This window comes from Melospiza melodia, chromosome 15 (genome assembly GCF_035770615.1).
Source record: "Melospiza melodia melodia isolate bMelMel2 chromosome 15, bMelMel2.pri, whole genome shotgun sequence".
NCBI lineage: Eukaryota > Metazoa > Chordata > Aves > Passeriformes > Passerellidae > Melospiza > Melospiza melodia.
Genome location: NC_086208.1, coordinates 3,055,954 through 3,070,247, shown reverse-complemented (window position 1 = coordinate 3,070,247; position 14,294 = coordinate 3,055,954). Strand labels below are relative to the sequence as shown.

Below are 14,294 nucleotides of genomic sequence, written 5' to 3'. Positions count from 1 at the left end.
GATTATTTTGTGGGATCTACTAGCAGAAAAATCTCCATAATTACTCTGCAATGCTTAACCTTTCCTGAGCTGGGCAAGTGCAATTCACTTGGTACCAATCACTCAGAACCCTGCAAACAGAAATTGCAATAATGGGAATCTCTCACATTTGTGGGAAGCACTAAGGAAAACCCTGCATTAGGGATGTGGATGTGATCCTACAATCACAGACTTCACAGAGTAGAAATGAACATGGCACAAGTGCCCTCAGCTGTCATCCCCTCACTGCAGGGAAGTGCTGCATGTACAACCATGTTTCTGCAGGAATTTTTCAATTACATGAAATTTTGCTAAGCTGAACAGCAGAAAGCTGCTGCAGAGCTTGCTGGACTTTACAGACATTAAATGTTACTGCTCAAGTCCTTTCAATAATTTAGTTTCAGATGAACCATCTCATCTGCTGCAGGTTTTTCAGAATCTGTGGCACCCGCATTTGTTCCTTGTCCCACAGACATGTCCCAAGATAAATGAAGATACAATACATGCTGGTAGAGCACACACTGCACAGTTTTCAGAGCAGACAACCTTCCAGACACTTCTCTGTGCCTGTGTCCCAAGCTCTGGGGACAAATCCACCTAGGCAGCCAGCTGGAACTTCCCTTCCCAAGTGAGGAATTGTCAAAAGCACAAAGTGACTCCTGCACTTGCTGAAGAACAGACCCTTCCCACAGCAGGATCCTCAGCCAGAATGGAGACTGAAATAAAAAATATTCACTGGGTAAGAAAGGCTCCAAGTTGGTTCAAACCTGAGGAGCCACTCAGCCTGAATAGAACAGCTCCATTCTAACCTTTTGTACCAGGCAATGTTGGAGATTTCACTTCAGGAAGTTTTCCATGAAGGGCCTCAGATTTATTCCAGTAACTTCACACTTCAGAGCCCTCCCTGCTTCCTTCCATTTCCCTCAGCATTCCCCACGTTCCTGGCAGAGACAGCACTGACTTGCAGCCCATGGAGCCAATCCAGCTGGAAAGCAGGAGGACATTCCCAGTGCAGAGCCCATGGATGACATCTGTCCATGTGCCACTGCCACCAAGGATCACACACCAGGCTGGAGTTTGGATTTTGGAGCTCCTAGGGCAGGGTTTAGTCTTTTCCTTTCTTTACAGACAGTGGAGATGTGGGAAAACTATAAAATATGAAGATTACAAGCTGGAGCAGTGAACCAATTCAAGGAAAGCTTCTTAGTCCTTACTGGCATTCTTTAGGGAGAACCAAGAAGTCAGCAGCCTCTCCATCAGATTTCTTTAAAAATCTTCAAGTTAGTGAGCTCAGAAGGACTCTCTGGAGTTCTAAGAGCCTTGTTCCAATGGAAACTTGGAGCACTGAGTCAGCTTCCCTTTCTCACCCAACACCCAAAGCTTCCTCCTCTCACACTAATTAATTTGGAAAATATTTTATCACAGCAACTAATTTCACAATATATTGCATTACAGGCTGTCTGAACAACTGCCAAGGCTGCCATCACTCAAGTTTACTCATATTTATCCATTAACATAAATCTTATTGCAGTCTTCAACAAATAATCCATCACATTTAATCTCCTTCCCTTTTCTCCAGATCTTATAACAAATATTTAATACCAAAACCCCACCACTCCCTATCCTTAAAATTCATCTATTTTCCTATAAATACAGGCTTCAATCCTTATTCTCCTTAGGAATACAACTTGAAAAGCAAACATTCTATTTTGTATTAATTCATTACCACGGTTATGACAACAGTAAAAATAAGGTTTTGTGTAAAATCCTTTAACAAAGGGTCAGAATTAGGGATAACCTCCCCATGCTGTCTGAGTTTTGTTTCCTAAGGCCAGACACACACACACACAGAAATGTCCCATTATATATGGCCATACCTACATATATGTATGTTAATGTTTGGGGTGGGGGTGTGCATAAACAAACCTGGGATTTCAGAGCTTTTCCCAGGCAGAAGGGACATTAAAACCTGCCCAGATGAAAAGAATCAGTTTTTTCTTGGGATAAAGAAAATCCATGCTAAGAAAGTCATACTTTTATATCAAAAGGGGATTTTAATACAAATTAAATGTGATTTAATTTGTAATTACATTAACAGACCATGCATAAGAAGCTAAGGTAGCTATTTAGCAACAGTAACTGCAGGCTTTTCTCCAACAAAGAATCTTAATTTCTGGAGATTTTCCAGTTATTCTATTCACAGCAATAACACAATAGCTGGAGGGTAAATGGAGTTTAAGAGGTCTCTGTTCTCAGCTCTTTGAATCTCTGCCCTGTTCAGCCACAGTCACAAGCAGCAGACTTGGGAGCTTTGGCTCAGTTTGATCACTTGAAGGAACAATGAAAAAAGTTTACCCCACAGAGGGGAAAAAGATCAAATTTCTACCTTTACCTACCTTAAAACTCAAGCTTACAATGAGCACATGTTTCACTTTAAGGAAAGAGCCAAGTGTTGCAAAAAGGAAAAAGTCAACTGGAATCCACTTTTGTAACAAAAAGCAAACCACTAAAAAATAATGCTAAATATTCTGAAAAATCAGGTTAGACTTGGTTCAAAATGTGTACATTTGAAGATCAAGTATATTTACTAATGTTATGCTCCAGCCCTCCAGAACAATTTCTCACTCAGAGTTATGAGAAAAAGAAAATACCTGTGAAACCCTAAGAAGTTATCATGGTAACCTCAGAGAATGAGGGAAGTGAATTCCAAAGGGAATTAACAGCACTGTATTCAATGGTGGGAAAATCTGGGCTTTATGTCTCAAAAATCAAGAAAATAAAAAGAGAGCTTTAACCTCCCTGTGCCCTGAATGTGCCATAAGCTAGAGAAGGACAGGGCATCAAAACCTCCCAAAGATGTGACATGACATCACTTTACAGACAAGAACAACAAATTCAGCTCTTGCCAGGCACATTTATTCTGCCATTTCACCCCATTTGATTGTGCTGCTCTAATGAGTCTGCACCAGCTTTTGCAGGGGAGTGAGTTCTTATACTTCTGAAACCCCCTGAATTTAAATCATGTGCCTTCACACTGACACAGCACCATCTCTCAGGGGCTGTTTGTCATTTCCCACAGCAGCCTCCCATCAAAGACAGTTCAAATTACCAGCCCCTGGATTCTTTTAATTTAAGAGTTGCCAAAAGAGAGATATATTATATCCCTGGTGCTGCAGAGACTTGAGCATTGTTCTGGCTGCTTTCTGTGTCACAATTTACCTCTCCCTGTTCCATGATTAACTTGGCTCCCCATTAATCTCACTGCTGACTTTGAGGGACATGGAAAACATTCAAATAACTGTTTGAAATCCTGGTTTAGGAAGCATGTTCATTACATGGACAAAAATGGCCTTGATAAGATTTGTTCAGCTACTTTAACATGGATTTCCTACCACATTACTCTGACTATGCCAGCAATGACAATGTAGAAGTTCTCACTCTATACATCTCTGAAAACTCACTGATTTTTTTTTTGCCATCATGCCTACAACTTTATCATTCTATTTTAATGAGAAAATGTGTCATTTTGCTTTAAACACTTATTCTTCCATTCCTGTGGGACATCCTGACACAGAATGGACATTTCCACTGCCGAAACAATGAGTGCAGGGTTTCGCACTCAAAATACCCCAAGTCATCCTCCTTTTCCTGTAGTGTCCTTATTCCCTCAATTGTTGCTTCTATTCTGGTGCCAGTCTAAAAGTAATCCATTCTTAATAATCTCTCTGCTTCAGACAAGATTTCTTGGCTTCAAATGGCTGCAAAAAATACCCTGAGACTGTTCTAAAGTCTCCCTTATCCCACGACTGAGCCGTGAAGCGCCCCAGCAGATCAGGCTCTGCTCTGCAGGTTTCAATCCAAAGGAAGGTGTGCACCACCCCAAACGCTGACTCCAGCTGGATTGCTGCCCTCAGACATGGCCAGAGCTGTCCCAGCCCGTACTCACTGTGGAGAGTTTAGTTCAAGCATGGCTTAAAGAAAAAGGCCATGAAGCCATGCAATTGAGAGAAAAGGAAAAGGTAGTTGCAAAGCAGTTCCAAAAGCAGTTCCCAGCCTGACTTCTATAAACAATTAGATTCTCTCAGGCATCACTTTATAAACAATAAGGTTCTCAGACAGTCTTCCCATAACAAGCGAAACACCCTCTCTGGGAAAAGATGGCACCCTGGGAACAGATATGGAAGTTTTGGGAACCTTTCATATCACAGTAGGAACACTAATTTTATTTTGTGTAAACAATCAACGGTATTGTAAAACAAAAGTTGTGGTTAGAGTTTTCTCTGTTAGCCTATCATGAACCTGGATTTTGGAATATGCATGAAGTTCGTTAACACTATTATTTAAACTGGCTGATCGATCAATAAACCTGAGTTCGATGCATCAAAGGATGGTCGTTCTCCCCTCACTTCACCAACTCACCCGTCGGTGGGAAGCTCCTCCCCGTTCCGTGCCCACCTGACGAGGGGCGGGGGGAAGCCGGCAGCCACGCAGGGGAGCAGCGCGCTCTGCCCGGCCAGGCGGCTCAGCGACGAGGGCGGCTTCAGCAGCGCCAGCTTCTGTGGCTCCTCTGCATCTGCAACACGACAGGGCACAGCTGGCAAAATCATGCTGAAAACCACCAAAAACCCTCTGAACCAAAACCCAACCGGCCAAAGAAAATCACAAATAAAACCTCCAATTCCTTTCCTGCCCCTCCATCCCCACCTCACCCACAGCCTCTCCCAGCCTGGTTACCATTTCCTCCAGACACGCAAAGTCATTCCCCACTTTTGGGATTCTCACTCTTCCAGCTCAAAACTGGAACTTCCACCAGGTAGCAGAGATTTAGGAAAGAAAGGAGCAGGTTTGAGTTTGTCCAGCAAGCCTTGGGCTCCATCAGGGAGCCTCATGAGGAAGTGCTTTTATACACTGGAAAATGAAATTATTGCAGCAGTGACTGACCCCAAGTAAAATACAACAACCAAGGAATGTGCATGCTGAATAACACAAAATAAAAATGCCCCACCACAGCTCTCCATCCTTATGAAAACAGGGAATCCTCTGAAGTGGCTCTACATTGGATTGGGCTGAGTGGGGTTTGTTCCTTTTTCTTCTCACCCTTAAGAAGAAGCAGGAGGCACTGATGTGTTTATTCAGTCCCTACTACAGGGTGTTCCCTCTGTCTGTGCCCAGATGCACTTTGGGCTCACCATGCACTGCCAGCACTCTGAGGGCTGTTTGAAGGTGTTATGGCAGCAGAGCTCCACAACTGAACAAAGCCTCAAATTATTTCTGGCCACCTAAAACGGGGGCAGAGTATTCTGTACCTACTCTACTCCTGCTCCCTGAATGAGGCACCTTCTGTGTCTCATCACACACATCTTTGGCTGCTCTCTCACTTGGGCCTGAGGTGGTACTCACAGGGATTTCAGGAAGTTGTTGTTTTGGTGTTCCTCAGCTGAAAACACTAAAAATAAAAGTGAGTGTTACAGCACTGAGCTCAGGGCACACAGGAGCCCCAGGGCACAACACAAGGAGGTGCCAGGACATTGGGGGAATCAGAACAGGTGGAAATCCCATGTGGGAGCTGGCAGAGGCAGCCAAGCTCTGAGCAGTCCTGGCTCAGCTCTGCCCAGTTCCTGGCAGGAACTGCTCTGCCTGCCCTGCTGTGCATGGGGAAGAAGTGCAAGGGACCTGGAGCAGCACGTGGAGCAGCCAGGCTGCAAAGAAGGGACACAACACCTCCATCCTTACACTGACAGGAGCCAGGGTGATTCCTTGGAGACATAACTCCCACTGCTCCAAGCTCCCAGGAGGGAGTTCAGCTCCCAGGTAAATGGAAACTGCATCCCAAAGGTAAGTGACATTTTTCCCTTGCAGTCCTGTGTTTGAAAGCACCCACTGCTCAGTGGCAGAGCTCAGAAATGCATCTCTCTGCCCAGTGGCAGCCTGGCATCAGCCAAAGCAGAACATTTCAGCAGCAGAACACTCTCTGAGGATGCCAATCCCTGGGATGCAGGAGTGTGCTGGGTGTGGTTCAAAGCCTGGGAAGCAGAGGTGGGTTCACTGTCAGCCCCACATCAGATAACATTTAAATGAGGAATAAAGTGAATAAAGAACAGATTAATCCAAATCCTTCTTTCAAATACTTCTCAGGCCAAACAATCAATTATGGGGCTGCTCAAGACTAAGGGAGCTTTCCCTTCAATAGCTTAATCCCACTTTCTAAAAAAAAAAGTCTGCTGGGAAGGATTTTACCAAACTTCACCATCAATACTTTTGGATTCATGAGGGAGCAAAGAAACAGCATCATTTAAACTCCCTAACACAGCTCTATTTCATCACTTTCAGCAAAACATTACAAAAGCAAGGAAACTACAGCTGCAGGCAAAAAGGATTCAAAAGATCAGTGTAAAAAAAATATGGAAGTTTTCAAGAAATTTTCAGTATTCAAAAAAGAAAAATCACCCAAATCCTCAGCATTTGAAGGGCTGCAGAAGCATGCGGGCAATACAAACTACAGGAGTTCAATCAATCTTTTCCAAAAGTGCTCTTCTTCAAGCCCTGTACCCTTAGTTGGAGAAGGGACAAGGCCTTGGAAAGGCCAAAGAACTGAATGAAGCAGTCCTACTTTGAGCATGATTCACTTCCAACATCCCAATTCCAAAAGAGAGCAATAACTGTAAAAACTGGGGTATTTTACAGAATAATTTAGTATTCCAAGTAGAGAAGGGCCAAGAAACAGCTATTCCTTGAAAGGGACCCCTAGAGGTGCCCCCATCTGCCTCAAGTCCACCTGCAGCCCACACCAGGTCAGGCCAACCATGACATTGTCCAGCTTAACCCTGAGAGATTCCAAGGTGGAAACTCAGTAAATCCCTCCAGCAGCTCCCCAAGAGTAACAACTGAATGAGAATTCCAACATGGAGAATAACAATCCAGAAGAGACAGCTCTGGGAACAATTAAGGAAGCCCATATGAAGCACAGGCTGTATTTCCCTAGTTTGGGAAAGCACAACCCACATTCCTGTCCTATTTTTGGTCACTTTTCAAACCTTTGTATTAGAACAGCTGGTGGTGGTGTCACTGGGAACAGAACACACTGAATGTGCCAACAGTTTACATCAGCACTGGACTTCTGTTCTAACAAAAATATCTCAACATTTCAGCACAACAGACAAAGCTGAACCTTCCAAAATAAAATGTCACCTCCTCTGGGGGTTGGAGACTTCCCAAAAGGTCCCATTGCTTAGACAATCAATTTCCAGAATATTGGGACAATTAAAAGCACCTCAGCTGAAGTATCCCAAGAGCAACAGACTAAGCACCAATTTCTTTGTGAAGCTTCCACAGGGTTTGAAACATGGGATTCAATCTGACAAACTTAGGAATCCCCAAACTTTTATATTCACAGAAACAGTCAATTCCCATTTTGTATCATGTCACAATGGAAGTATATTCCTGGGGGGTTTTTTCAAGAAATCTTTCCTTTTAAGCTAAACAAAGACGACTCTCCCCCTCCTTAATGGTATGCCTCAACCAAACCCCAGCCCCTGATTTTTGCATCATGCTTACTTCATGACTCACCTTCTCCTTAATCACCCAACCTAAATTGCTGTCATTGGGATCAATAAACCCCCATCTAATGTTGTTATCTTGTATTCATATTTCTAAGAGTATAATAACAACAGTATGGGACTCTAAAGTCCATACCTTCTAGCTGGTTTTCTACCAAGCAGCTCTTCTCTGTTGTGCAGTTCCTCATGGCTTCACAGGAGCTCTCCCTGGGCTCTCGACCCACCCCTTTTTATTCCAGTTACCTTCACAAGCTACAGCTGCTGCCCAACTAAGGACTTCGCAGCTGTAGCTCATTTGGAGTAACTAGGACCCACTTATCCAATACACAGATCTTACAGGGACTCTCTCCATATTATGTTGTAATCTTATTGTTATTATCATATTTCTAGAGTCCCATACTGTTGTTATTATATTCTTAAAGTCCATACCTTCTAGCTGGTTTTCTACCATGCCACTCTTCTCTGCTGTGCAGTTCCTCATGGCTTCTCAGGGGCTCCTCCAGGGCTCTCAGCCCACCCCTTTTACCCAGTTATCTTTGCAAGCTACAGCTGCTGCCCAACCAAGGACTTGGCAGCTGCAGCTCATTTAGAATAGCTGGGACCCACTTATCCAATACACAGGACTCTCACTATAATCTAACAAACCACCTATTGCCCCAAGGAGACCAAGATCAGCAGAGAGGCCCCTGGGGGAGAGAGCTGGACCTTGGGGGGTGTGTGAGTCTGAGACTGGAACACCTCACCACGTGGCTGAATTCAACATCTGGAGATATTATGCAAAGGCGCTTTTTGCTTCTTTACCATGCACTTTACCAGCAGCAATTCAGGCTACAACAATAATATAATCTCACAAAATCATACATCAGCCTTCTGAGAACACGGAGTCAGATTCTCATCTCCTCCCTCGTCCTGGGGGCCCTGACAAAGCCCCCACCGTTCCTCTGTGGTTCAGAGCACGGACGCCGCAGTACCTGGCAGCACTCGGAGCTCGGCCTCGTCGCTGTACTTGGGGGCGCCGGGGGTGTCGAGCACGCAGCGGTAGAGCCCCGCGTCGGCGGCCGAGGCGTTGCTGAGCAGCAGGGCGCCCCCGGGCAGCTGCAGCGCGTGTGTCTCCGGGCCCAGCGCCCGCCGCTCGCGCTCCCAGCGCAGCAGCGGTGCCAGCTCGGCCGTCACCTCGCAGCCCAGCACGGCGCTGCCCCCGCGGGGAACCGACGTGGGCTCCGGCTGGCTCACGAACCTGGGCAGGCCTGCGGGAAAAGCACGAGGATAACGCGTTGGAGACCTTCTGAGCACGACACCGAGGCTTGGAAGTTCAAGTCAAGAGTCAAGGATGTGGCTTTGGAAAAGTTAAGATGTCAGTGTGAAAAATGCCAATCACTTGGTTTTAAAATTGTAAATGTTTACTAGCAATAAAATAGTTATAAAAATAGTAATGTAATTAGAGTAATGATAATTTGGACAATTTGAATTAGGACAACAGGAGACAATGGAAACAAAGAGTTACAGACAGTTCAGGTACATTTTTCTGGGCAGCATAAGCCCAAAAAAGGACCCACCTTAACAGAGGATTAACCCTTAAAAATAATAGCCTGTTCATATTCATACATATCATACATCTCATATTCATACACCTCATACATGATGCATAAATTCCATTCAAACACGGGATTCTGTCTGGTCAGTGTCAGCTTCTTCCTCTTAATCCTAAAGGCATCATCCTGCCTGAGCAAGGTGGGAAGAAGTTCATTTCTCCTGATAATGGAGCAATAAATTCCCTTTCTCTGAAAGATTTGGTGTCCTGTAGCTGCTATCTCAGTGCAAGTCTTTTCTTTAGGAAAAAAGGTATCCTACATAGCATAGTTTCTATTTTAACATTGTGTTATAACCTAAAACTATATGTAACCCACTACTTAAGAGAATTATTACAGCATAACTTTCTAACACAACACACATAATATTCATTTTAATATTTGTGAAAAGCCAATCACAAAATACACATTTTTCACACAACTGTAGGACACGAAATAACAACACAGACACACTGCTGTTCTCAAGGTAAAAAGGGAAGTTTATATTCTGGCTCTAACATTTAGAGATTTCCAAAAGTGACAGTGGATTGGAGGGTGGCAATGCCACTGTTTGTCCAATTTCTCCTCCTCCATAAAAGAATACAAAGCAATAAGTTATTTACAGGAAGGGTGTGAGGAAGCTCGTTACAAGAATGTAAACATCAGAAGGCTCAGAAAATCTTAAAAAATCAGGGCGACATTAAGATGCTCTCCAACTCTTTAAAAACCTTACCAGCTGACAGGACAATGCTAAACATGGGTGGTGCAAAGGCAAACAGACCCAATAATCACAGAATCCTGGAATGGTTTGGCTTGGAAGGGACCTTAAAGCCCATCCAGTGCCACCCCCTGCCATGGACAGGGACACTTCCCACTGTGCCAGGGTGCTCCAAGCCCTGTCCAGCTGGGACACTTCAGGGATGGAACAGTCACAGCTCCTACAATGCAGCCTTGAAAACACCTTCTCTTACCCAATGGCCTCTGTGCAGTGCCACAAGGTAAATATTGAGATAAATATTTGCATATGAACATTCCCAGTGTGGCTGAGACTGGAGCTTCTCCAGGGCACACCACAGAGCTGACCCAGCAGTGCTGCACAAGCTGTGTCACCTTTTCCATAAAAATGTTCTCCAGAAACACCCAGAGCCCATTTAATGGCTTCACAGTTGGGCTGGGGAGGCCAAACCTTGGGGGAGTTGTGGGAAGAGGCTGGAGACACAGCTGGAGCCACAGCTGGGGCAGCCAGTGAACATGGGGGCACATCCAAGACAGGGAATAGCACAGGACAGCAGTGAGGGAAAAGTGAGGTACAGTCCTGGAGTGGGCAGGCCAGAGGAGGAGGAGGAGGGAGAGGAGGAAGGGCAGCTTTGGGTGTCACCCTGGGGAGACCAGGGTAGAGCATGAGGCTGAAGAATTGGGAATGAAGGCAGGGAGGTGAACATGGAAATGGGGAGCAGGCAGGGAGAGCACTTTAGTTTGGTTTTTTCTTACCACTCAAATTACTTTAGTTGTCAAGAAATTAAATTAATTTTCCACAAGTCAAGGTTGTTCTGCCATTACAGTAACTGGGAGTGATCCCATCTTGACTCAGTAACTTTAATCTTATTTCCTCTCCATCCTGCTGAGGAGCAGAGTGAGGGCACAGCTGGAGGGGCAGGCAGCCACAGTCACCCCTCCTAAGCATTCTGCACAGGAAATGATCAAATCTGCCACAGCTCAACCCCCTATTTTCACAAGTCTCACTTAATACCTGTCACAAATGCACTGGCAATGCACCAGTAGAAGGACTGATCCTGCAGGACAGCCAGACTGAACCCTAACAGAGGAGGGTTCATATATCCTGACATTTAGGATTAGGATTTATATACCCTAACATATAAATCACTTCTGTGCTGCCAAGTTCCTTCCATAACCCTGTACAGCTCATCCCCAACTGTTACATATTTTCTTCCCTTTCTGATTCCCACCTGGGGACTCCTTCCATAACTTCATTCCTCCAAGAAACTTTGTTTCTAGTTTCCCCTCCCAGTGTACTTCCAACGATCTTGCAGTCCTTTGATCTTGACCTTGTTTTGGTATTATTTTGCATCTTTGATATTTATCCATCAGTCCCTCCAAGGTATTCACAGGAACAAAACATCCAACTTCTTTGTTTCAACCTTCCTTCTGCTTAATGAAGCTACAATCTTCAGTTTCTCTCCCTCATTCCCCTAACACCCATTCACCTTTAAAGATGCAGAATGCTGGGATAATTTTGGAAGGAAGGAGCCCAGGCAGAGCAGAATCAGCTACAAGGTCAGAGCTGTACCTTGGGGATTTGTCCAGTCAGACCTCAATAATCCCCAAGGGGTGGAGACTGCACAACCTTTGGGTAACCTCTTCTACCTCATGGAGCAGAACTCCCTCTTGAAACCCAGCCAGAACCTCCCTTGCTCCAGCTGACCCCAATGCCTCCTGCTCTGCCACCAAGCACTCCTGGCAGAAACACAAACCCCAGAGTCATTTAAGATCACAAATATCCACAGAAATGTTACAAAGCTGCTTCTCTGTCTATTGAAAAGATCTTCCCCAAAGATGGAGCCATCTCAGTGGCTCTGCACAATCCATCCTACAAGCCCAGTAACCCTTTCCTGTCCTGACTCACCCATCCCTGTGTCCCAGCACATCCCAAGGTAGCTGTGCACCGGCCTGACCTGCACACTGTGCTCACAATTCCATCATTAGTCAGTCTGGAGCATGACTGAATTCTTCCTGTGAGACCATGAGGCCACAGCAAGGGTAACAAGGTGTCCTCCTTTGCCACACTCACTAATTCAGTGGGTAAATAAGTTGTTCTTACAGCTGATGAGGCTGTTAATCCTGAGCCTCTGAACTCCAGTGTCTGAAGCGTCTGTCCTTTCTGAAAATCTCCTTCTTGACAGAACCCATTATATGTTCATAATTGCCTCTGATTCTTATCTCTCTCAATATTCTCATTTATTAAGGGAGCATATGAAGCATATGAAGCCAGTTCTTTTCCCATCCTGGGAGGGAACCCTGGCTCTCCTCCTTCAGCCAGGTGACTCTGTGACTTCTGTTTTCACCTCACCTTTGCCATCTCTTTGCTCCCAGCCCCACACTGGCTCCTTCAAGCACAAGCAGGAAAGTTCCTGGAGGACTGAAACCCTGCAATTTCTCACATACAGCTCAAATATCCTTTAATTTTAATCCCCGACAAGTGCTGTTCATTTCCTGGACAAGACAGACCTTGTGCCTTCTGTTGTGTGCAGGTGCTCCACTGAGGTTAAATAAGCTTTATTCAAGATGCTTTCATTACTCACTGGAAATGAAATTACAGTTCATTTTCCAAGTCATCTTAAATGCCACTAAAACCTGTATTTCGTCATAGTCCTGTGTGGTTTTAAAATATACATTTTAACCTAGCCTATAATTTTGTCCTAAAGAGTAATTTTCTCTTATTCTACAATTATTGGCAATTTGCACTGCTTAAAAGCCTCCATTGTGGAGGAGGACCCTTTGCTTTAGCTAACAAACAACCACAAAACAATCATGATGCATTACAAAAAGCACTCCAAATCCAGGCCTTAATTACTATTAATTTGGAGATCTGTTTATAAATCCAGGAGCAGGTCCCAGAGTGCTGGCACACCTCCTGCAGCAGTGAGCCACTAGAAAATACCCTTTCATCTCCCAGCCCAGAACCTTTCCATTACAGAGCTGCTCTCTTCAAAACATCAATTATCAACTTCTAAGCCAGCATTTCCTGAACTTTCTATAGTCGTTTTTAGAGGCATTACCATGTGAGCCAATTCAGTCTAGTTAAACTACAAATGCTTTTAAAACTATTTTTAAAGTTATGTTTTTAAAAAGTTGATAATTTTTTCTCAGTGCTTGGTATTTCCCAAACACCTCAATCAAAGCTGAGCAAGAAGTTCTAATGATGAGTAGAGTCCCAGGATGGTTTGGGCTGGAAGGGACCTTAAAGCCCATCCAGTGCCCCCTCCTGCCATGGCAGGGACACTTTGCACTGCCCCAGGGTGCTCCAAGCCCCATCCAGCCTGACCTTGGGCACTCCAGGGATGGAAGGTACACTCCTAATTGAGGGAGCAGCCCCCACTCCTCAGCCATGTGGTGCAGGGCAATCAGCTGAAGACATCAGCCCATCTTTTGGTAAATGAATGTCATGATAAATGACACTTTGGGCTTCTGACATTGAAGACAATTTTTTCATGTTTGTGCACACATTAATCATTCTGTGGCAGTGCACATACATTAGGTATCGATTTCAGGACACCAAAGGAAAATACTACTGACCTAGCAGGAATGCAGGTTAATAAACTCAATTTAGGAAGGATGATTTTCCATTTGGAATGTTCTCTAAACACAGGCAGGAGAACACATAAGCAACAGTGCACTCACATGCATATAACAGGGATTAGATGCATCCCAAACCCCTCATTTCTGCCAGGACAATGCAAATGGCAGGGAAGGTGGGGAAGTCAATTCTGTGCCTCTTTTCTCCTTCCCTTTTGTTTCTTCCTTCCCCTCATCCAAGCCCAGAGCAATGGCAGGAATGTGAATGAACAATCTATTAATGCAAATGTGGTGCATTCAATCAGCATTCCCAGCCTCAGCCTTACTGAGATTTGTGGCTCATTGTCTCCATTTCTGAAAAAGATGTGCCTAGAAGAGCAATAATTCCCATGCTCCTAGAAAACACAGATGGTTAAAATTCTGGCTGTAGTCTCCTGCCCTCAATGGAGCCAGTATTTCATCTCCTGGAGTCTGCAGAATCAGGGAATTCACTGCCCTGAGCCAGATGCCAATCCAGTTCAGCAGCCTCCCTGCAAGTACAGCCAGTGCCAGTCATTTCCAAGGAGACTGAAAGGAAAAAAGCTTCATTATCAACCATTACTAAAGAACTGGCTCACCTGAGTGCAGTAACTGCAGAGCCACACCTGCCTGTGCTCTGGTTAACACTCTGTGGATGCCATTGCCATGCACAGTTCAACCCCCCAGAGTCCTGCCAACCCTTTGGGACACATCTCACCAATTCAACAAGGGAATTGAGAAATGAGAACTATCTCAAGGGAAGAGAGAGCTGGGGAGGAATCCCCTTCCCTGCCTGGGGCAGGGTTGTAGGAGAAATCAC

At 44.8% G+C, this 14,294-nt stretch overlaps 1 protein-coding gene across 10 annotated transcripts in view; it reads right to left on the bottom strand.

Moving 5' to 3' along the window:
• Positions 1-14,294, bottom strand: part of NEO1 (neogenin 1) — a 178,600-nt gene that overhangs the window by 97,730 nt on the left and 66,576 nt on the right. For all 10 annotated transcript variants that reach the window (XM_063169391.1, XM_063169393.1, XM_063169392.1 and 7 more), the window contains exons 3-4: positions 8,546-8,821; positions 4,438-4,591 (exon numbers count right to left, since the gene is read on the bottom strand). In XM_063169391.1, the coding sequence (XP_063025461.1) occupies positions 4,438-4,591; positions 8,546-8,821 (430 nt within the window). The remainder of the gene's footprint in view (positions 1-4,437; positions 4,592-8,545; positions 8,822-14,294) is intronic.